Source organism: Drosophila pseudoobscura, chromosome 3 (assembly GCF_009870125.1).
Source record: "Drosophila pseudoobscura strain MV-25-SWS-2005 chromosome 3, UCI_Dpse_MV25, whole genome shotgun sequence".
Lineage (NCBI taxonomy): Eukaryota > Metazoa > Arthropoda > Insecta > Diptera > Drosophilidae > Drosophila > Drosophila pseudoobscura.
In genome coordinates, this window is record NC_046680.1 from 22,579,407 (window position 1) to 22,600,895 (window position 21,489).

General features: G+C 54.4%; 1 protein-coding gene and 1 long non-coding RNA gene across 2 annotated transcripts; both read left to right on the forward strand.

Moving 5' to 3' along the window:
• Positions 1–11,749: 11,749 nt before the first annotated feature.
• On the forward strand, positions 11,750–14,656 carry LOC117183633 (uncharacterized). The gene is made up of 2 exons (XR_004468760.1): positions 11,750–11,941; positions 14,301–14,656. It is a non-coding gene; the product is annotated as an uncharacterized lncRNA (long non-coding RNA).
• A 2,469-nt stretch (positions 14,657–17,125) lies between these two features.
• Spn47C (Serpin 47C) lies at positions 17,126–18,715 on the forward strand. The gene is made up of 4 exons (XM_001361981.4): positions 17,126–17,254; positions 17,327–18,228; positions 18,297–18,441; positions 18,503–18,715. Exons 1-4 carry the CDS (start codon positions 17,173–17,175, stop codon positions 18,625–18,627), a joined length of 1,254 nt encoding a protein of 417 aa, XP_001362018.3. The 5' UTR covers positions 17,126–17,172; the 3' UTR covers positions 18,628–18,715.
• The last annotated feature ends 2,774 nt before the right edge of the window (positions 18,716–21,489 follow it).

Genomic DNA, 21,489 nt, shown 5'->3' on the forward strand with positions numbered 1-21,489 from the left:
ATCGTGGCCCGAATTCCGCGAAGAGCACGGCTAACGGCGACACAATCGTTGGCTTTTCCGGCGCGAAGAAGGGCACATAATAAAGTAGTGCTTAACGAAGTTGCAGCATCGTATTTCATAAGCCACACGGGGCGGGGGCGGGGGCGGGAGCGGGAGGCACCTCCAGCCAGTGGCCCCACAATTAAGCCGGGAGTCGGGAGAGGGGAGCCGGGAGCCCGGAGACGGGTGCGGGGAGCCCTGCCAGACGAGACGAGACGGTCAGTCTGCCACAGAGTGTTGGGTTCCCTTAACTTTATTGTTCTCATGTGGCAAGGAGACTTCCTTATAAGACATTTACCGACCGCACCTTAACCGAGCAGGATCAACATGGCATCCATGTATTATTTAAGCGCTGCGCATCCTTTGGCCGTGCCCTGCATAAAATTTCCTTTAGCGGAAGTTTGTCTGCAGCCCGGGGTACCCCTCGCCGCCCCCTGCCCACCCTTCTCCTGGGCGTGCTTTATGTGTTTCCGCTCTCGCATTTCTTTTGCCATTTAAGTACACACCTAGCTTCCCCCCTTCCCCCCCTTCCCCCCTCCCCGTCCGGGGGCCACTGTCGTTCCTTTGTTCTTTCAGCCTCGACTGCTGCTGGCCGCTTGTTTATGTCTCTTCTTTCGTCTTTCGTCTTTCGTCTTTCACTCGCTCCGCTCTCTGCCTCGTTTTTTGTGCCTTTGTTTGCGCTTTTTATTTTTGTTTATTGCTTGTTTTGAACCTTGTTTGAACTGGTTTAAAATTTCTTGGCACAGGCTCGACAAGGCCCCTCCCGCCACTCCCACCGCCCATTGGCAGGCTCAACCGCACTGGACCAGGCAGGAGCTGTAGCTTTGGAGCTGTAGCTCTGCCTGTAGCTCGAGGAGAGCTCATAACTTTGTTACACACAATTAACAATTTGATGCCTTGCCAAGTCTCCTCTTTGTCCTCCTCCTCCCTCTCTCCGTGGCAGGCACACAGAACTGGCAGTTACATTGTTCCTGCGGTTGCCAAACAACCAGGACGACGACGTGGAGGACGACGACGACGACACACGAGCCTTTAAGTGGGAGTCTCTAATTGAAAAGTGCAGCCAAAAATAAAACACACGTCCAACTCCCGTCGCCAGGCGCCCCTGCCCCCTCCCGGTCTCCGCTTCCTCCGCTTCCTGCGCTTCCTCCGGGTGCTCCAGGTGCTCCAGGTGCGCCTCGAGTGCACTGCAATTGCCACGTAAATTTTATGCGCTGCTAAAACTTTGCCCGCAGCGGGGGACTCGACTCTCAAGCTCTTGCCTGAGAAACTTTAAGGTCAACTTGTTACTAAAGTTGCAACAGCCGCCAGAACGGGCTTCAAGGCTCCACCCCAAGCCAAGCCCCCCAAGTAGGGATGGCAGCGTGACAGTGCGTGAACTACGAACTCTGCACTCACTCGATTACCCGATGGAAATGTCACCAACGGAATCCAACCATCAGCCGACTGGCCAGTGACTGAGTTCCATCAGAGCTGGCTCAAAGAGACGATCGGCTCCTTAGCCCCGAAAACTGTCCTGAGAGCAGCTTTCAAGGGGGCGTGAGGCCATCTCTAGGCCCCAAAGGCAGCAGCTGCCCCAAAGGCGATGCAGAGCGGTGTTGCTGGTGGCTGTTGGCTGGTGAATTAGCCAAATGGCCGCCAAGTGTTCGCTTTGCGTTAAAGCGGCATAAAAATATGCAGCTCTTCAGGGCTGCGGCTGGGACAGATGGCCTCCGGGAGCCCCCTCTGTTCTGCTGTGCGGCGGAATGCAGCTCTTGACCTTCACCTGCCATGCCAATGGACACGAAGAAGTTTCTCTGGTGGCAGCACGTGCGGGGTGGGGGGGTGAGCGGGTTTGCTGCTGGCAAACGATTTGAAAAATTTATTCGAAAATATTTTGTGCCATGTAACGACAGCAAGGGGCAGGGCGGGGCACAGATTCAGCTTCAACGGAGCTTCCAGGAGGGCTTCCGACCCTGTCCGGGCTGTCACCCTGCATGAGAAATAGCACTGCTTGCTGACAGGATGTGCTGCCAAAAACATTTTTAATAATTTAGCACACACACACACACACACACACACACACATATTTGCACATCTTTGGTGAAATTCGCTTTGAAGACCTTGCGGAAAGTATGCGCCCCAAGGAGGTGGGGGGCGGGGGGCCACGCCTGGGACCTGTGTCGACATCGGCACCGACTACCCGGCGTTAGTGTTGAGTAATGCGAAACCAATTTTCGAGGCGGCATTATTTAGAATCTCCAACAAGGGCTGGCTTTGATGTCAAAAGTCGTGAGGTTGCAGCATTCGCAGGGGGCAGGGGGCAGGGGCAGGGGGCACACCTCGAGACACAACATTTGGCCACAGGCTGCACACACAAATTAGTGGCATGCAGAAGGGGATCGCATCGGTGTATTCTGCTCAGCAAAAACTGCTCAACTATGCCTTTGATGTGCCCCAAAGGCCGCAGGGCTCGTCACTCCGACTAGAACTCATTATGCTTAGTGCAGCTCCCTGCTTTAACTCAATCCGCAGCACAGCCGCACGGTCCTCCGTCGGGCACGTGGCGTATGAGCAATATGCGCCGGCCCTGGCCGCCGCTGCGTCAACATTTGCCAGCCATATTCGCACATATTCGCATCGCAAAATTGATTTTGACCAGACTCCGGCGCTGACAGGCGTCTCCGGGCATCTTTTTCCGCCTTGCCACAACCCGGGGCAGTGCCCATGTCTGTGCCTGTTGGGGCACTCGTCCACGCAGCGCCTATTTGCAAATGGAGGGTGCAAGGAGGAGGCAGGGTATCCATGAGTCGGTGCACAGCCGGTGGGCCAGAGGCTTTCATACGCCGCTTGAAAATTGAATTTTAATACACAAAAGGAGGCATTCCTCGGTGGCAAGTGGCACGGAGACGGGCATTCAATCCACACCCCAAGCCCAGCTCCAATCCAGCCCCACACCCGACCCCACATGTAGCTAGACAATTGAGAAGCACTGTGGCCCTTTCTTTGGCTCAGTTTTCAGTCTCATTTGGCTTAGTAGATGCTGCCCCCTCCACCCTCCCCGCTGCAGACCTTCGAGCCCGCCCCTCGACCAATTATCGGTCTGGCGTAATTCCTTGTCCTGGCCATTACTGATGCCCGGCTCAATCGGGTAGGGATTTCGGCACACAAAAACTCTGAAGCTTCTCTCTTTCCGACTCCGATTCTCGGGGCAAAATGGTTGAGTCGCCGCCTGACTTGGGGCCTACAGGGTCCACCCTACAGGCCCCTGGCAATTGGATTACCTGCTCCTGAATGCAAGTTCCGGCCCTGCCTCTGCTTCCAAATTATCCCTCCCTGTCCCTTGCGGTGTGTGTGTGTGCTTCCTGTTCTTAAAAGAAGAACTTGTCGACGGAGACATGGCATGTCCTCATGGCTGTCCATTGATTTGCTAAATAAATTTGCCAGAGAGAGAGGGCTGCACTTTTGATCCCATTTGACCTGTGCCCGACCTGTATTTATTTACCGAAAAAACTGCATTTGGTCCTTTTCGAGTGCAGAATAGAGAGGGCCAAAAAAAAAAAGAAGCTTGAAATTAAATTTTCAAGTAACTTTCACTCGAGCGCAATGCAAACTAAATAATTCATGGTAGCAGGAGGCCCCCGGCAGGGGCAGGCGGCAGGGGCAGGCGGCAGTGGCAGCAGCTGCCCAAGGAGTGCGGCAGGTGTGGCAGGTGGGGCAGGTGGGGATCTGCGTGTGTGTGTGTGTGTGAGTCTGTGCGAATACATTTAAATAAACAGCAGTCAGCGTCAGTTGGCATTCCCATTCCCATTCGGTATCCCCCCCCGCACCCCTTCCGGAGTTAACTTTTCGCCAAAGAGCGGGGGGGGGGGGAGTCCTGGTGGGCGAGATGATAGCGTGGAAGCGCACAGCACAGCACAGCACAGCACAGCACAAGTGTGCAGCTGTAATGGTCTTGGGGGGATACCCTTTGTGTCCTCGCTGGCCTCGTCCTGCCGTCCCGCCGTCCCGCCGTCCTGCCGTCCCGCCGTCCTGCCGTCATGCCAAAATAGGCAAGTTCACTCAGGCAGAGCAATTGCACAAATGGCCAATTCTGCTCGTAAGCAGAGCCGGAGTTTTCTTCGTTTTCGCTGAGCGAAAGACCCCCCATCCCCATCCCCCTCCCGCCACCCCTCTGGCTAAAACACTGCAATTCCGTAAACATCCAAAGGGAAAAGGGCTGCCTGTGTGTGTGTGTGTGTGTGTGTGTGTGTGCTGGTGTGTAACGAAGCATAGATAAAACACACAAAACACAAATAAATACGGAGTACGAGTGCGAGTGCGAGTGCGAGTACCGGCACTGTGCACGCTCTTGGCCCGAAAGTTTAAAGTGCTAAGAAAAAATCAGAATGTGAGAAGTTTCCCCAGGCAGCAGCGGGTGGGGGGCGGCGGGGACAGGCAGCTGATTGCATTTAACTGGATTCCAGCCAGGCGCAACGAGCGGCCACCGAACGGATTGAATCGGAACGATCCCCAGGCATCGACAGGGAGGGGGAGGGGAGTACCACTACAGGGCTGGGGAGCACTGGAGGGCTCTTCCCTCTCCCAGAGAGGCCTTTGACTAGACCCTTTAATAATGCCTACAATCGTGGGGCATCAAAGAACTGTGCCTGCCCTTGGATGGCCACCAAATGCAGCAGCCCTAGCCGTAACCATCGTAGCACGGCCGCTGCTCCTCCTTCTATGCTGGCACTCGGCAGGGAGCACCCAGAAGAGGCCTCCGCCTGGCAAACAAATCACCGGGGAGTCGTAAGTGTATCGGTGCTCGGGCGTTAAGTGGGCGCCGCGAATCAGTCAGTCTCTTGACCTGGTTCCGATTCCGGCTCTGGCCTATCCCGAGGCTCGTCCTGGCACTCGTCCTGGCACTCGTCCTCGGACTGTTGTCATAATGCTAATTGCATTTTTATGCACTGCCGTCGATGCAGTAAATTCGATTCAACGGAAAACGCCGGCCACGTAATTAAATCCGCTTCGACTTGCGTCCAGGGCTCCGGTGGCTGTTGCTTATTCGATTAATCCCGGCCCGGCCAGTGGCACGGCGAGACTGGCCGCAGATGAGACGCCTGCCACGGGTCCATATGGAGGCGGCGTGGCAGCGTGGCAGTGTGGCAGCGTGGCAGCGTATTTGCTCGTGACACTTAAACACATGCGAACCAAAATGCTTTATGCTTAATTGAGTATTATCCCTGTTGCACACAGGGATGTGTCCGAGGAAGGGGCAGGCATGGGGCTGGGGCTGGGGCTGGGGCATGTCTGCAAACAGCAGCTCTGTTTGCTTAATAGCATGGTCAGTAAATTTAATTAACTTCCCTCAAGGATACATGCAACATATAATGAAAGCAATGCAACCAACGTCGCAACGTCGCACAGAACGAAACAAAGACAGAAACAACAGCAAACAGCAAAAAAAGGATATTGCCAGAAGTGGAGGAGAAGGAGCGAAGGAGACAAACTCCAACGGCAGCTTCTGTCTTCTGTTTTCCGTCTTCCGTCTTCCGTCCCATCTTTGGCTCAAGTTGCACTGGGATTACCCCCACCCCCACCCCACACACTCTATAGAAAGAGAGGCAGCACGGACAAGACTTGGCTGGCTGGCTGGCTGGCTGGCTGGCTGGGATCCTGGCTGATTGTTGGCTTGCCGTTGCCGTTGTCCTTTGAGATGTTGTGCAAACAAGCAGCTTAATGTCAGTCGACACAAGACAAACACAAGCGCACAGGACACACACAGTGGGGCACACACTGGGGCACACTCGGGGGGCACACTCGGGGGCAGAGCGAACACAGAAATTAACTTCTTTTTGATGAGCATATGTTGCACAGACGAGCCAAGGAACAACGAACCCAAAAAGCCGGCTGCCGGGAATAAAACACGCCCGAAGCTATCATTGCCACAAATTATAGTGCGCTGGCCCCTGCCTCTGCCTCTGCCTCTGCCCTCCACTCTATCGTGCCCCCTTGGATGGCAGCTGCGGCCTTCGGTTCGCCCAGACAAATGCAACTCCTTCTCGGATGCAGATTCCGATTCCGATTCCGAAAGCGATGCCGATTTCGATTCATAATTCATAGGCATCCACTTTGCATGCAGCCGTGGAGCCCCGCCTGTGGCACTGTGGCGTCGTGCCACTGGTGACGCGTCACGTAGCCCTGGTTAGGTGCTTGCCGCTGATCACCGATGCTGCTGGCAGGCAGTGCTGGCAGTGGCATTGTCTTGTCTGGCCACGTCTGGGCCATAACAAATGATGCACTCGACGGCGCGGCGGGCCAAAAGTTCGCTCAAGGTGAATTGAATGTTGAATTGTGGCCAGCAGCCTGGCAGCCTGGCACCCGGCACCCGGCACCCGGCACCCTGGCATTTGAATGCTTGATTACGGCCATGTGTGGGGGTCGGGAGGGTCGGGGGGTAGTCGAGGCCCTGAGATATGTTGGGCCAAGAGTCGAGCTTAGTTCTCCTTAAACAGGCGACCATTTTCCTCTAGAGCTCCTTCTTCCACTCCGGCTATCGCTTGCCACTCCATTCACATCACTCATACGCCGCGTGGGCCGCTCCAAAACATTTAATTATGGCCAGAGCTTAGCCAGGAAGAGGAAATCACGCGGCAGCTCTGATGAGGCATGCAATCAAAGTCAAGCAGCTGGAAACCCCGGCCCCTGCCACGTCCCCCTCCCCGTCCTCGTCCCCCTCGATGGAGCTACAAAAAAGGCAGCCATTAATATGGCCGTTAACATTGCGGTTAGTGACGTGGCCATTGCCATTGCCATAGCCATAGCCATTCAAGTTGCCGCATTGCTCTGGGCCTGCTGGGGGCGTGGCATGTGGGCATCATGTGGCAGTTACGGCAGCTGTCTGTGTGTGTGTGTGTGTGTGTGGCAGTTGCATTTAACACTCTCATCGACATCGCTTCCGCCGTGGACCCAGGACCCAGGACCTCCGACAGACTGTCGCTGCCACCGGCACTGCCACTCCCCGTCGGCTAATGTTGGGGCCCGCGCGAAAGTTTAAGTCGACTGCCGCCAGTAAAAGCCATTTAAAATTACGTGCCTGGATTTCTCACCCGTTCGTGTTGCCCGTCCTGGGCCCCCCCCCTGTCCCCGGTCCTGCCTGTTATTGAGAGCTCGAGTACGTGGACGCTGGCTCCGTCTCCGTCTCCATCTCTCCGCCTCCGGCCACACGGCCAGGTTTGTCACTTGAAATGTTGCACTTGCCCCTCCCCGCCACGCCCTGCGGCAGGGCTCTCGTATGTTGCACATAATTTTCACATAAACGAAAGCCTAATATAAAAAATTCGTGCGAATCGTGACCAGCAAACGCAAGCGGAGCCCTGGAGCCCTGGAGGCACCCCCACAAGGTGGCCTTAAAGACTTTCGGCCCAGGCCCCGAATGCAGGCGCTCCCCAGGGAGTGGGCGGGCGGTGGCTGCCCATCAATGTAATAAATAAATCAACTGCAAAAAATGTTGCGCCCGCATCGACGTTTTAAGTGTTGGCCATTGACTTTTGATTGCTTTTCGGCGGGGGCGCAGACCCCCCCTCCCCCCTCCCGCCGCTGGCCGCACGGAAAACGAGGCGAAGAAGAGGGAAAATTTAATGAGCTCCCCCCCCCCCAGGGGAGGCAGGGCCCCGGACTGTCTGCCACAGCGGAGAAAACTTGGTTTTGTGTTCGGTTTGAAACTATTTTCAGCAAATTTGTCAAATTAAATTGCATGTACAAGAGGCCGCCGCAGCCATTGCTTCGAGTGGCCCAAGCTGCGGTGGGGGGGGGGGGGGCTGCTTCTTGGGGCGGATTGAATTAAAAGTTCTTGCCGCCAAGTGGTTGGTTATTGGAGGCGGGGGGCGGGGGCGGGCCAAGTCCTCCAGGAAGTCCCTGCAAAATGCCGCAAATTAATGTGCATAGTTTTTGTTTTCTGCTCGGCGGTTTGGCATTTAATTAAAATTGTTTACTAAATATGCTTGAATTTGTGGGCAGGCCCCATCCCCTCCACCATCCCCCAGCCCAGGCCATCCCCCCGCCATTCCTGACGCTCCGAATCAGGTCAATGCACAATTCAATTTACGCGTCTCTGTGTGCGAAATCAGTGCCTGGCAAATCTGCTTTGTAACCGGAGTGACAAATGTTAATTAAGGCATGGCCTGGTGCCCCCCAGCCCCAGCCCCAACCCCCCAACCCCCTTCATTTGATGGATTTTAATAGGGCTTCCAGCTCGCCGCGGAGCCGCCTTGTTGAGTGCTCGCGAATGCATAAAAGTCCAGTCAGAGAGCGAGGCAAAATGCATTACAATGATAATGTTGCCCCTGCCACTGCCCCTGCCCCCGCCCCCGCCCATGCCACTGCTGTTGCCGCGCTACATAATTCAGGAGGACATGAACTGACAATAAAATTTAGTGCTGAGCTCGCATAATAAAGAGAGAAGAGAGCGAGAGAGCGAGAGAGAGAGAGAGAGAGAGCCCTGCCGTGGCCAGTGGCAAGTGGCAAGCGTCTTGTCCAGCTCCGTCGCCGCTGCTGCTCCTGTTGCTCCGAAAAGGGCTGTGAAAACTAAAAGCAAAGTCATGCGGCCAGAGCTGTAATGAAAAAGATGCTGCCAGGAGGGGGCGGAGGGGGCAGGAGGGGCAGGAGGGGGCAGGCTGTAAAAGTGTAAGTTGGCATTAAGTTGCAAGCATAATGAAATTATTTCTCGGGCCGCTCAGACGACAACAACGCATCGCCGCTTGCTGCTTGTTGCCACTGCCCCTGCCACAGGCACTGCCCCTGCCCCTGCCCCTGCCCCTGCCACTGCTCCAGCTGCAGAAGCGTCGGCACATAAATACTTCATGCTTAATTGTCCTTTTGGGTGTAATTTCAAACGCTGCCACGCAGACAGCAGCACGGGATGACAGCTCTTAAAGCCGGACTAAGCTCCAGCATTCCTCTCTGCCCCCTGCCCCTGCCCCCCCTCTCCGCGCCCTCCTGGCTAACTGCTGCTGCTGCCTCTTCTGCTTTGTTGCCTTTGCGTCATTCTTTGTGCTGTAATTTCAGCGCTTGACACAAAAGTTGCAATTTTCGCTGGAGTTTAGCGGAAAAGCGAGACAGGAAAGGAGGATGGAGATGGAGGAGGGAGGAGGGAGAGGGAGAGCAGGGACTGAGGAAGGCAGTGAGGCATGGGTTGGCTTCCAAAACTTTTGCTGCTTGTTAGTGAGCCCCGAATTGCAGCTTGCAACTGCAACTGCAACACTCAGCGACTCACTCACCCATGCCCCGGCTGGCCGCACTCAAGCCTCGTTCAAACATATTCATTTCGGTGGAAAACATCCGTCCGTTCGAGCCATGGAAGGCCCTGAATGGAGCCCGAATGGTCAAGTGAATGCCACAAAACGTGCAACAAATATTCATGCATAATGCGGCAGCGATTTGAGGCTTTTCGCTAATGTTTTTCCATAGAAAATAATCGACAGTCACTCGATCTGCAATGCCAAAGAATTCGGGAATTAAACAGTCCTTCCAGGGGCCATTGTTGACGCGCGAGCGAATGAATGAATGAATGAATGTGTGAGTGCACTCACCCCTGCAGCTGCTGCCATTCACACCCTGTCCCAGGCGCCACACAAATCAGAGAAAACCGAAACCAAAATCGGGCCAAAAACAACAACGAGGGGGGGGGGGGGTCCGTGCCGCACAGACTCGGAGAATACTCATCAATTTTTAAATTTTATGGCACAAATAGGGGAGGGGGGAGGGCGTGGAGCTGGCGCTGGTGCTGGGAGAGGGGGGCGTATCCACAAATTCTCTTTGGGAAATTAAATGCTACGTGATGGAAAGTTTCGTTTGCTTTCGCCCAGCCTCGATTTCTGCCTCGGCAGTGCAGATTCTTTGGGGGCTTTGGGGGGGCTTTAGGGGCCTGCTCTCATCGCATGCTCGTATGTTATTCCTGCCACGCCCCTTGCTGCATGGCCCCTGCATAATTGGCGGCCATCAAAATTATTAACCAGCAGAAATTGCAGCAAAAACAGAAATGAAATAAGTATCTGCATGGCCAGGCAGGCCAGGCCAGGGCAGGCTCATTAGCGGTGACATCCGAGCCACTCCCCCTGTCAGGGCCCCCTCCCCGCCCCCCTAGACCGCCCCGGCAAGCCCGTCTCGCAATCATTTCCGCCCCATGGCGAAAGTTTTATGAGATTCATAACTTTTTGCCAGCACACTTTTTGTGCCCGTTTTTCTTCGCTTTTTGCTCGTCTCGTTTTTATTGCTTGCTTAATTATGGAGTCACTTTACATTGACACGCTCTCCGGCCGGGACAGGGACTGGGACTGGGACTGGGACCGGGACTCGGACTCCTGGCGGGGATGCGCCTCCGCCGCGCACTCCTCGCACTCCTCGACGGCGATCCACGATGCAAAATAAACAGCAAACAAGTTGGCGCAAGCCGCTTAAAAGTTGCCCAAACGAAGTTCAACTTTATCGTAACCTCCTTTCGGGCCAAGACTCCACTTCTGGCAGTCCTTTTTCTGGTTAATTAGCGCCACAAATGTCCTCTAAATTATTTATTAAGGGACCTGTACGACTACTGGCACTTGTTCCGCCACAGTTTTCCGAATCCATCTTGATTGCGGCTTTCCACCGATATTTTCTCCTTTGATTTCGAGCATTTCCAGGATAATCGCTGCTTGGCGCCATCGGAGACCGCCCCCCGGGGGCTGTGTCTGCTCGGGATCATCAGCAACAATTAAGTAAACACGAAAACGGCCACTGGCACTCGCAATGGGGCGTTAAGTATGCGCCGTGTTGGCCGCAAGTGGCGGCGGTTTGGCTGAAAGCGCGAAATCTTGCAGCTCCCTCTCGGGCCCGGCCACAATGGACCGGCCATTAACCGGTTGACAACAACCACTTCAAGCCCACTCGGCAGGAGGGGGGCGGAGGAACAGGTGGAGGCTGGAGTCTGTCTGGAGCTTGTCTAACGTCAGGCCAAACGACACTTCCGTTCAGTTGCAACCTCCCTCTCCGGGTGTCGCGTCCAGCATTTACAGTTAACCACATTTCCGGATTTGCATCCCAGCAGCTTCCGCCCCGGCGTCGCAGTCCGCAGGACTGAAAGAAGGGACTGCAGCGATGTGCAGGGGATTTGTGGGGCTCGGGTGGAGCATTCTTTAAATTATTCAAGCAGGGCTCATACGCCCTGGACACGCTGGAGTGGACAGAAGTCAGAGTCTAATGAATAAATCAACGGAACAAAGCAAAAACTCCCCACGTCCGGCAGGACACTAATGAAGTCCTGCTCCGAGCACGTGCCTCGCCATTCGGACGGGCATCTCCCTCTCAATTTCTTTCGGGACAAATCAATTAGGTAGCACATGCGGCAGGGGGCAACAGGGGGGCAACAGGGGGGCAACAGGGGGGGCAACGAGGAAGCTGCCTTCTAATTACGCGCCAATGTTGGCATTGCAGTCGCCATGACGATCAAAACTTATTTTAATGGCCACCGAACGGATCACACATGCAGGGCCGGCGCTGTGGCATGCCACAAACTTTGCCAGCAAAAATCCCCCGCCCCCCACCCCCCCACTCTAAGCACACATAAACAGTTTACAGTTTACAGTTGAGAAGTTAAAAGCATGCCGACACCTGGGAGCGCACGAGGGGGGGGGGGGGGGGGGCCTTGGGGGGAGATCTGTGGCATTCACCTGATTTGCGTGTACACACACACACACACTCGCACACACTCGCTCACTCAACGACAGCAAAATTTTGACAGTTAACAAATTTCGGGGCAAAAGTTTGGCACATGTTTGCCATTGACAGAGAATTATGCACAGGAAAGCTGGAAAGCAGGAAAGCAGGGAGGCGGAAGGGCCCCCCGCCCCCGGCCCCCTTCTGGGGCGACAAAATTAAGTGAGGCATTCGTGCGTGGCCAACAAAGGTGAGGGCCACCCGTCAAAAAAAACTTGGCCCGACTGCAGGTCCGCAGGTGGCCGTCCCCCTGCACTCTTTTTCCGTCCGGTCTGTTCTCCATTTCCCGCTGGCGAGGACACTAATTGGCAGCATAGACCCAGCATCCATCCAGGCACTCAATGAGCACGGTTTTGAGACATTTTCGGGAAGCCACATAGAAGCCTTTGGAAGCCTTTCTTCGGGATTCTTCGGGGAGCTACATTCCGTAGCTCTTTCTGTGGAAATTAATTTGATTCCAAAATGTTCACTGATAATTCTCGACGTCCTGCCACAAGGACCTTAAAGTCAATCGTCGGCCAAGACGTTGAGCAACAGCTGCACAGGACGTGGTCGGCAGCCAATAGTTATTGAACAGAGAGCGGCAGAGGGGGGGAGAGGGACAGAGAGGGACAGAGAGACATGCTTAGGGTCGCCTTGTCGCTGCGGCGGCTGTGTGGCACCGCATCGGTGGCTCCCCTTGTTGTCGGCGCCTGTCAGTGTCGCATATTGTCCGGCCGCAGCCCCTCCCCCCCCAGCCCCTCCTTAAAGCAGGGGGCAGGACATCTTAAATCATTCAGAGAGGTTTTTGGGGGATGGGTGGATGGGGGGAGGGGGGGAGAGGTGGCAGAATAGAGGAAATTAAGTGCCGACCATTTTTCGTCATTCCATTCTCTGATTCTTCTCTCCCTCTCACTCTCGCCATGCACTATTTTCGGATTAAGTCCTGCGCCTGTCATGTGGATTCGTATTTGTCCTTTGGGTGTGTCCGTGTGTGTGTCTGTGTGTGTGTGTGTGGGTGCAGGACCAACGTCTGCGGTTGCAGCTCTGTTGGCATTTGGCGCTGCTCTCGTCCGCCTCTTACCCTGCACCTCCCCACTCTCTTCCCCCCCCCCTTCCCCCCTTCCCTCCTTCAACGTGGGGGCGACGCACCCAAATATTGTTAATCCCATTGATTTGTGTTAATGATTGCCATTGACACTGTTGACAGAAGAGTGTGTTTCGTAGGTGCCTCTCCACTCCACTCTCCACTCTTTGCCATGCCCTCTGCCCACCCCCTGTCCGTGCCTGTGTCCGTGTCCGTGTCCGGGTTCGGTTGCGGTTACTGGTCTTTGGTCGGTGGAAGCCAAATTTTATGAACGGTCACCGCAGATGCCAGCCGAGGTGCCAAATTCAGTTTTGGCTTTGTTTAAATTTCCCCCTCTGTGGGCCCCGGGCCCCGGGCCCCAAGGACACGCCGCTGTCGCTTGGTAATCTCAAGTGGACCGGGGACCAGGATGTGAGGGGCTGTGTTTGCCAGGGTCCTTGGATTGTATTGATATTTCACGAGAAATCAACACAGCACACAAAAATAGTCAAGCACAGGCTTCCTCTCTGCTGCCCAATCCCCCTCTGCTCCTCTTCCCCCTGCCCCACTACCCCTCTCCCTCTCTCCGTCCCCCTCTCCGTCTCCATGGCAACAGATCTCCCTCCACCTTTGAGAGATTTCCAACTTTGTCACCATTTGCAGCGGAAATGAAAAATCAAATCGAAGAAAGGCACAGGAAATGTAGCTCTTCACTTCACCCCCCCTTTCCACCCCCTCTCCGCACCATCCTCCACTATCTGTGTCTGTGTGTGTGTTTTTGCTGTTTAAATTTAGCCAATGTCTATAGAACCGACTGGAGAGGCTCTCCAGTGTCTGGTGCACAAAACTCGGCATCTGCCGTGGGGGCCCCCGCCCCCCGCACCCCGGTGCCGCATGTGGGGCCTCCTGTCCCATGTGGCAGTGTCCACAAAGCCATATCTCAATGGTTACCTACTTGTACGGGCCGTAAGTCCCTGTCATAGACATGAAATTGTATTTTTATTGTCTTCCGCCACGTTGTTTCGGATACTCTTCCGGCCAGCGAGCTCCCGGCACGGAGGGCCCTGTTAACAGCCGTTTACTGCTGCTGGCAGCTCGATTTCTGCCGGAGAAGGTTTTAATTTCACAGCTGCACGCTGATTTCCCCTTAATGGGGCACAGCAACATCGCGCTGTATCAATGTCCCTCGAGAAACTGCATTCTCCTTCTCTTCAGGGGTCTGCCGCAGGTCCCAGGTCTCGAGTCCAGCTTGGATTATGCCAAAGAGCATCCCCTCTTCGATGGCTCTAAAGTCGGCCGTCATCCGCCTGCTTTCTCCGGCCATTTGTCGGCGCTCGAGACGTTTTTATCGTCTTGGCCATAAGCCTAAACAAATACAAACAATTTCTGTCCCAACAATGGAGAAAAAATGGAAAAAAAGAGTACGGGGCGGAAACTGTAGAGGCAACAAAGTAACTGAAATTCCGAAATCGAGAGACAAAAAATATACACCGAAAATCAACAGACAAACAGACAAACAAAAGTCGGAGGTAGACGCAAGGACAGAGCCAGGAGAAAATCGGAAAATCAATTGGGCTTCGGAGCGGACAAGTGCGTGGCTTCTCCGGGCGAAGGGCCCGCCGGAAGGGCCCAAACTGTTGCGTCTAATCTAGAGAAATCATTCACCGCAAATCAGACAATTCCCTGTACAAGCTGTGCAACTAATTAAATGATGAATGCCCCCGACGACAGCCCAGGGAGTTAGTTGGAATACTTGCCACAGTGGCATAAGGCAGCCAGCCGGCTGAGGCATCCCCGCATTTCCCAGAAGTTTGATTGAACAATGGAATGGTTTAATTAATAAATAAATAGGTGTGTGTACGTGTCGTGTCGTGCAGTGCTGTGCTGTGCTGTGCTGCAGTTCAATTGCAGCACAAGTGTGGCAAAACAATTAATTATGGAGCTCGATATGGGCTCTGGAGCTGGGGCTGGTGCAACGGTGCGTATGCGTGACAACGTGTTGCAACACATTTGCCCAGCCCCAGCCCCATCCAATCGATAGTCGTTCACAGTTTACTGCTCACAGCCTTGCCACTTGCCACTTGCCTCTTGCCTCTTGCTGTGTGTTTGCTGTCTGCTGTTTGATTTCAACTGCAAAATGTACCACAAATCAAACGGACAAGGCTACAAAGTCAATCAGAGAGTGACAAGAGAGCGGGGCGATGGGCGAAGGGCGAGGGGCGGATGTGGCAGCAAATAGAAGCCGAGACACCCAGTTTCAGTTGCAGCCACCTCTCGGACCGCCCTGGACAGTCCCGTATTGATTTGTCCACCTGGCCAGCCCATTACCATATCGCCTGGGGGGAGGAGGTTAATTCTCGGCCCAAGAATCCACGGCCGTCGCTGCTCAATATTGTAGTGAAATGCTGTATCTTTTGCGGATAGAGTGGCTTCAATGGCAAGACTGTGGGTGGGTGGTGTGGTGCTTGTGGTGGGTGTGGTGGTTGTGGGCGTGGCAGCTGTGAAGGGGTCTCCTCCAAGTGAACCGCAAACTAGTTGGCTGAGTACTTCTCGATGCGCGGCAACCGCAACAGCATGCGGAAAGTTTCCACAATCGAAAATGATAGCCTGGAGCCTGGAGCCTGGCACAAGAGGGAGAAAATCGAGTGGGCTCCTGCCGTCGAGGCCCCGTGCCTCTCATTTGGTGGCATCTGCACGGCAATTCGGCATTGAATTGTTTCCATTTGTTGGGCCAGCTCTAAGCCGCCCCACCGCCCCCCTGCCGCCCTGCCGCCCTGTAAGTGTGTGCTGCATGCCTCGAGGCGCTTCGAGTACTCCATGAAAATGCAATTAGTGCGCGATTTGCCAGCGATGATCCCCCACTGAATTTGCACTTCTGCAATACGAAATATAAGCCGCTTTCCTCGGCTACAAAAGAATTCAATTATAATTGCATTACGGTCAAAGTTTCTAGTTCTCGTAGGACGATCAAGGATATTAGAATGTATAAATCAATCAAAAAGGGAGGAGGGGGGAGGGAGGAGTGCTCTGGGAGGAGCGGGTGCTCTGGGTGTGGTTAGATGCACTCGAATCGAGTCGCCGAACGGCACTTTAATGGCTCAATCATACGTGAAATTTGTTCATTTGCGCCAGTCATGAGTGCCACACGCACACGCACACGCACACAAAGCCGTAGACACAGGAGCCTTGTGACGTGAAAAGGTGAACGAATCGAAACTGAAATTGAAATACTCGTATAAATAGGAAACGCTTCAGGCGCATAAGCAGGCAAATCAAGCGCGAAATTTGCGCAAAGCGATGCCCGACTGCAGTCTCTGCAGTCTGCGGGAGAAACAGAGAAGGCGGGCCGGAGGAATGTGGAGACAGCATTTAAGCACCCACTCCATCGAATACACAAAAGACGGGGCCCCCCCCCCTGCACCACATAAGCCCCTGAGAGGGAGGCAGAGAAACGCTAGAGAGATGGTGAACCGCCGAGGCAGCTGCCAATACACTGATGTTATTGACTTACTGTCGTGGCATGCAAATACCGGGCATGCCCCACCACCAGCCACCAACCACCACCACCCACCACCAGCCACCACCACCCACCACCCCCTTTTGGCCATTTCGAGAGCTGCGAAAATATTTGCCAGTCGAGACAAAAATTGGCAGCGATGCAAGCCAGAAATACAAACAAAACTAAACAACAAAAAAACAATGCAACAAATAAAAGTCCACACATACACTGAGAGAAAAGTGGCAATTTAAAAGACAAAATTTAATTTAATGGAATTTTTAGAGGAACAAAAATATTAAAAAATATAAGACACTTGAGAAAAAATAAAAAAAATATAAAACACTTGAAATATATATAATACATTTTTTTTTAATTTTTAGAAAATATATTTAATTTTTATGGGAATTCTGGGAATTATGGAAATTGAATTATATTCAATGGAAATATTTCCACTCTCTCCGCAATCGAATGGTAAATATTTGACTCTCGGTACGTTTTTTCTCTCTGTGTAAGCGCATAAAAATAATGGCAGACACAAAAGCCATACAAAAAGCATTTTCCATGTCATCAAAAACAGAAAGAGCTCAGAGCTTGGATCACTTTTAGCCGCAGATTGAGAAGAGCAGTCGGGAGCAGAGCTTGGCCTTGGCAGTGGCAGTGGCAGTGGCAGTGGATCGGGAGAAACAAGACAGCTTGTAGGTTCCTCAAGCTGCACAGGGCTTCGACTCTGCGAGGGCTCCCAAGGGGGGGAGGCACAACAACAGGGCATTTGATTAATTGGCGGCGCAATGGAACCGGTTTGAGTGCGACTCGCGATAGATGATCTCATCGGAGGCCCTCCATTGTTCCATCCATTGTTCCATCCATTGTTCCATCCATGCGCCGATCAGTAATCGGAGAGCGGCGATCCAAGTCGGTTCCACTGAGAGCTCCAGACCCCAACATGCCAGGCGAAATAGGTAACCAAAACTACTCCGTTTCGAGATCTGTTTCGAGATCTGTTTCGATATTGTAAAATTTTCCACTGCCAGTGCTGCTGCTCTGCCTGATCCCGATGGCGGCCGCGGGTACGACGGCGCCTTCGCTGAGTGCGGGTCCGATTGTGTTCGCCCGCAACCTGTTCCGGGCCCTGAACGAGGACTCGCCGAGGGGCAACATGGTGGTCTCGCCGGCCGCTGCCCGAAGCGCCCTGACGCTGGTCTTCATGGGGGCCGGGGGGAAGAGCGCCAACGAGCTGCGCTCGACCCTGATGCTGGGGGCGGCCGGGAAGAAGGACATCGCCAAGCAGCACGCGGAGTTCTGGAGCAGGGAGTGCACCTGCTCGGAGCGGGGCGCCGCCCTGCGGCTGATCACCCGGCTGTACGTGAGCAGCGACCTGCCGCTGCGGCCGGACTTCAACCTCAAGGCCGTGGAGTTCTTCAACGCCCAGGCGGACGCCCTGAACTACTCGGACGCCGACGCGTCCACGCGGCAGGTGAACAGGTGGCTGGAGCTGCAGACCTTCTACACGGTCCGCAACCTGCTCACGCCGGCCTCCTTCAGCCCGGAGTCGAGCGTGCTGCTCGTGAACTCCATCTACTTCCGGGCCAAGTGGGCGAAGCGCTTCTCCATGGACCGCACGGGCGCCGGCGACTTCTGGATCAACCCCGCCCAGCGCATGGAGCTGCTGATGATGCGGCAGGTCGGGGAGTTCCGCTTCGCGGACTCCAAGAAGCTCAAGGCCTCCATCCTGCACCTGCCCTTCGAGGACTCGGACATCAGCATGATGCTGGTCGTGCCCCACGCGGTGGACGGACTGCCCGAGCTCGAGCAGAAGCTGGCGCTGCTCGACCTGAACGAGGTGGCCACCAAGGGCCTGCTGCACGAGGTGGACGTGGTGATGCCCCAGTTCAAGATCGAGTGCGACATCGACCTGAAGGTGCCCATGCAGAAGGTGACCCCAGCCCCCTACTAGACCAGGACTCTTGTGTCCCAGCCTTTTCACCCTTTGACCTCTTGCAGATGGGCATATCCCGGATCTTCAGCCCCGGCCAGGCGGATCTCAGTGGCCTCTTCGCCAAGAAGTCGCCCCAGCTGATCTCCGAGGCCAGGCAGAAGCTCTACCTGCAGGTGAACGAGTCCGGCTGTGAGACGGATCCAGACACGCGTAAGTCCTGGCTGGAGTCCCCCTTGTCCCTTCCTAATGCCCTCTCTGATCTCCTTTGCAGCCGCCCGAGCAGCGGCCTTCGTGCAGAACCCCGATCGCAAGCTCTTCATGGCCAACCGCCCGTTCGTCTTTGCGATCCGCAACAACAGAACCGTCTACTTCGTGGGGCGCTTCCTGAAGCCCTGATTCATCAGCCGCCCTGCGTCCCATCGAACAAATGTATAGAAAGGCGCACAGAATACAGAGCCCCACAGCAGGCAAGGCATCGTACGGGTGATTGGTGATTGGTGATTGGGGGCGGGGGCGGGGCAAAACAAATAGGAAAATGGCTGCCCGGAGAGATCACTGGGAAAGGGCGGGGGAGGGGGGGAGAAGCGGCAGCTGCAAAACTAAATGAAAAGTATCTAGTGGAAGCGATTTGGTCGGGTATTCCGCCCACGAGATACCCTCTAAATTGTCTGCCAGGATCTGTCATTCCCCCGAAACCAAAGACAGCAGACAGCATCCCAAGTACTCTATGGGTAATCCCCCCGGATCCTTCCGTTCCCTCCCTTCCTCCCAGGCGAAGCATTCCCTGGCTCTCCTAGGATACAGGATACTTACTGCAGAGCATAAAAAGGCAACAGCAAACGAGAATTCTTTTGCCGGGTCCGGGTACGGGTCCGGGTCCGGGCCAGTCCAGCCAACTTGTTAGCCAATTTTAAATACAACTGCTGCCACTGACAGTAATCAAGATTGCACGGCAATGGCCCGGCGCGGCTACAACAATGCCAAATGCCGGGCCATTCCGGCCAGAAAGGGCCGCCAACAATTGAAAAATAAGTAATTTCTCAACTGTAGTGAACTTCAGAGGGGACCATGGAGGCAGGGCAGAAGCAGGGACCATGGAACGCCAGCTGAGACAAGCAGCAAAACGCGAACCAAGGCCCCGGAATCGGAATCGGAATCGAAACTGGACTTCGACTTGGACCTGGAGTTGGACCTGGAGTTGGAGTTGGAGTCGCGCGCGTCCGGTGGCAAAAGTTTGCCCGTCCAATTCATCGATGATTGTCCCGGAGCTGCCGCCGGTTGGTGCTCCGCCCCGCCCCGCCCCGCTCTGGTCTGGTCTGGTCTGCCTCAAATGGTGCCCCGTCTGCTATTGATGGCCATTTGGCGAGTTTTGTGCGGCAAATGTTTATCTTTTGGTTTGTTCTGCCAGTCCCAGGGGGACTCCCTTCCCCCCTCTCCTAGTCGTGTCATTTGTGTCAAATGCTAATGTAAAATGTCACAATAATCGAATTACTGGGAACGGCATCGAAATGAATTTGATTGCAACTTTGTCAAACGAATAATTACAAATTTATGCGGAATTTTGCAAATAGCACGACTCGATGGAACGGCAAATATTCCAAACAAATTAATTGCATTCCATCGAAAAGAGTTGCCCCAGATTGGGCTGTTTTTTGGGCAGTTATGGATCCGATTCGATTCGATTCGATCCGATTCGACTGTGAATATTATGTGTGCGACTGGGCCGGACTCTGGCCGTAATTGCATTTGCAACTGCAACATAATAAATCAAGAGGCCGGACCCTAAAATGTAATTCAAAACCAATCAAACGCATCCGCATGCAACAACGGGCGGCAAGTGCCGGCGGTCACAAAATGCATTAAGCATCTTCATTGGCCATAAGGTTTCGGTTGGTGGGGCAGCTTATCATCACCCACACACACACACACACACACACACACACACACACGTACAGCTTGGTCCATGAATTGCCACAACAAGAGGGAGAACAACGGCAGACCCACAGCCAGGCCACTGGAATCAATGCCATTCTGGGGCTCCACTCCACTGTGTGGAATACAGTACTTAAATCGTCGTTTGTGCAACATCTTCATGGCATTATGTTTCGGATTACGAAAGGCACAGGGCACAGGGCGTGTGCGTTAATGAGATTTTCAGGTTACCATTTCTGAAGGGGTGCCCGACCAGAAACCAAGGCCTGGGTCCGAGTGCAGATGGGAGGAAGCCATGGATGCAGAAATAGAAATAGATATACTTGTTTGCCCGCTCTGGAAATCATTCAGAGAGAGCGAGGGAGACCCCACCTATGCTTGTGGCAAAGTAAATCTACTCACTGGCAAGTAAAGCCTGCCCCTGCCCCCGTTTCTGCCCCCGGACACGGACTGCATGCAAGTGTTATCCGTAGAGGCATAATTTAACTTATTTATGGTATCCTTGACTTTGACTTACGTGCCTGCGTCCTCTGCATGTGTTGGGGCTGTCCTTTTGCCAGGACGCCTATTACTTTGGCCTCTGCCACATGCTGCAGGAAATTACATTTCAATTTTAAAACGTCTCTCATTGCCAGCTTCCGTTACCTTGCGTCAGTCGCGCACTCGGCATGGACCCTCGCTCGCCCCCTCCCTGGTTGCAGGTTGCAGGTTGCAGGTGGCAGGTGGCAAGTTGCTGGCGTGGCAGGTGTGGCAGCTGAGTGAGCGGCAGCACACAAAATGGCCTGCCATGAGCGGCACTTATCGCTCGACTGCAGCTTAAGCGCCGGTTAATCCATCACAAAAGTGCAGCATGCCCCTTCCCGCCCCCCCTTGTGCCCCCTTCGGGCGGCATCCACCCATCCGCCAAGTGCTTTGGAGCGTGGAAAGTGCTGCCGTTGCTGATAATAAGCCGTCATCCAGGCCAAACTTCTGATGAGCCAGAGCTGCAGCGTTCAACACGGACTCCGCCTCGGACACGGGCAGAGGCACAGGCACAGGCACAAGGCTTTTCATTGCGGTTACGCATACGCCGCATGGGCCCATGCCCTCCCTGCCCGTCCACCAGCCACGAGCCAGACATGCGTTGCCACCCGTTCATGGGGCAATGGGGCAATGAGGCAAGGGCTGTGGGCGGGGCACCAACTGATGGCTGCACATCCATTTCACTTGCTGCAAATTGCAAGTCAACGCCAAGTGTCTTAAGTATGCAAAAAGAAATCTGTGGAGCATCGCAGGAATAACAAGGGGCACAGTCCGGAGTCCGGAGTCTGCAGTCCGGAGTCTGCA

Coding starts and splice junctions, on each gene's coding strand:
- Spn47C (XM_001361981.4), top strand. CDS start 17,173: ATGCGCCGATCAGTAATCGGAGAGCGGCGATCCAAGTCGGTTCCACTG. Junction 17,255..17,326: donor CAACATGCCAGGCGAAATAG/GTAACCAAAACT, acceptor TTCCACTGCCAG/TGCTGCTGCTCTGCCTGATC. Junction 18,442..18,502: donor TGAGACGGATCCAGACACGC/GTAAGTCCTGGC, acceptor TCTCCTTTGCAG/CCGCCCGAGCAGCGGCCTTC.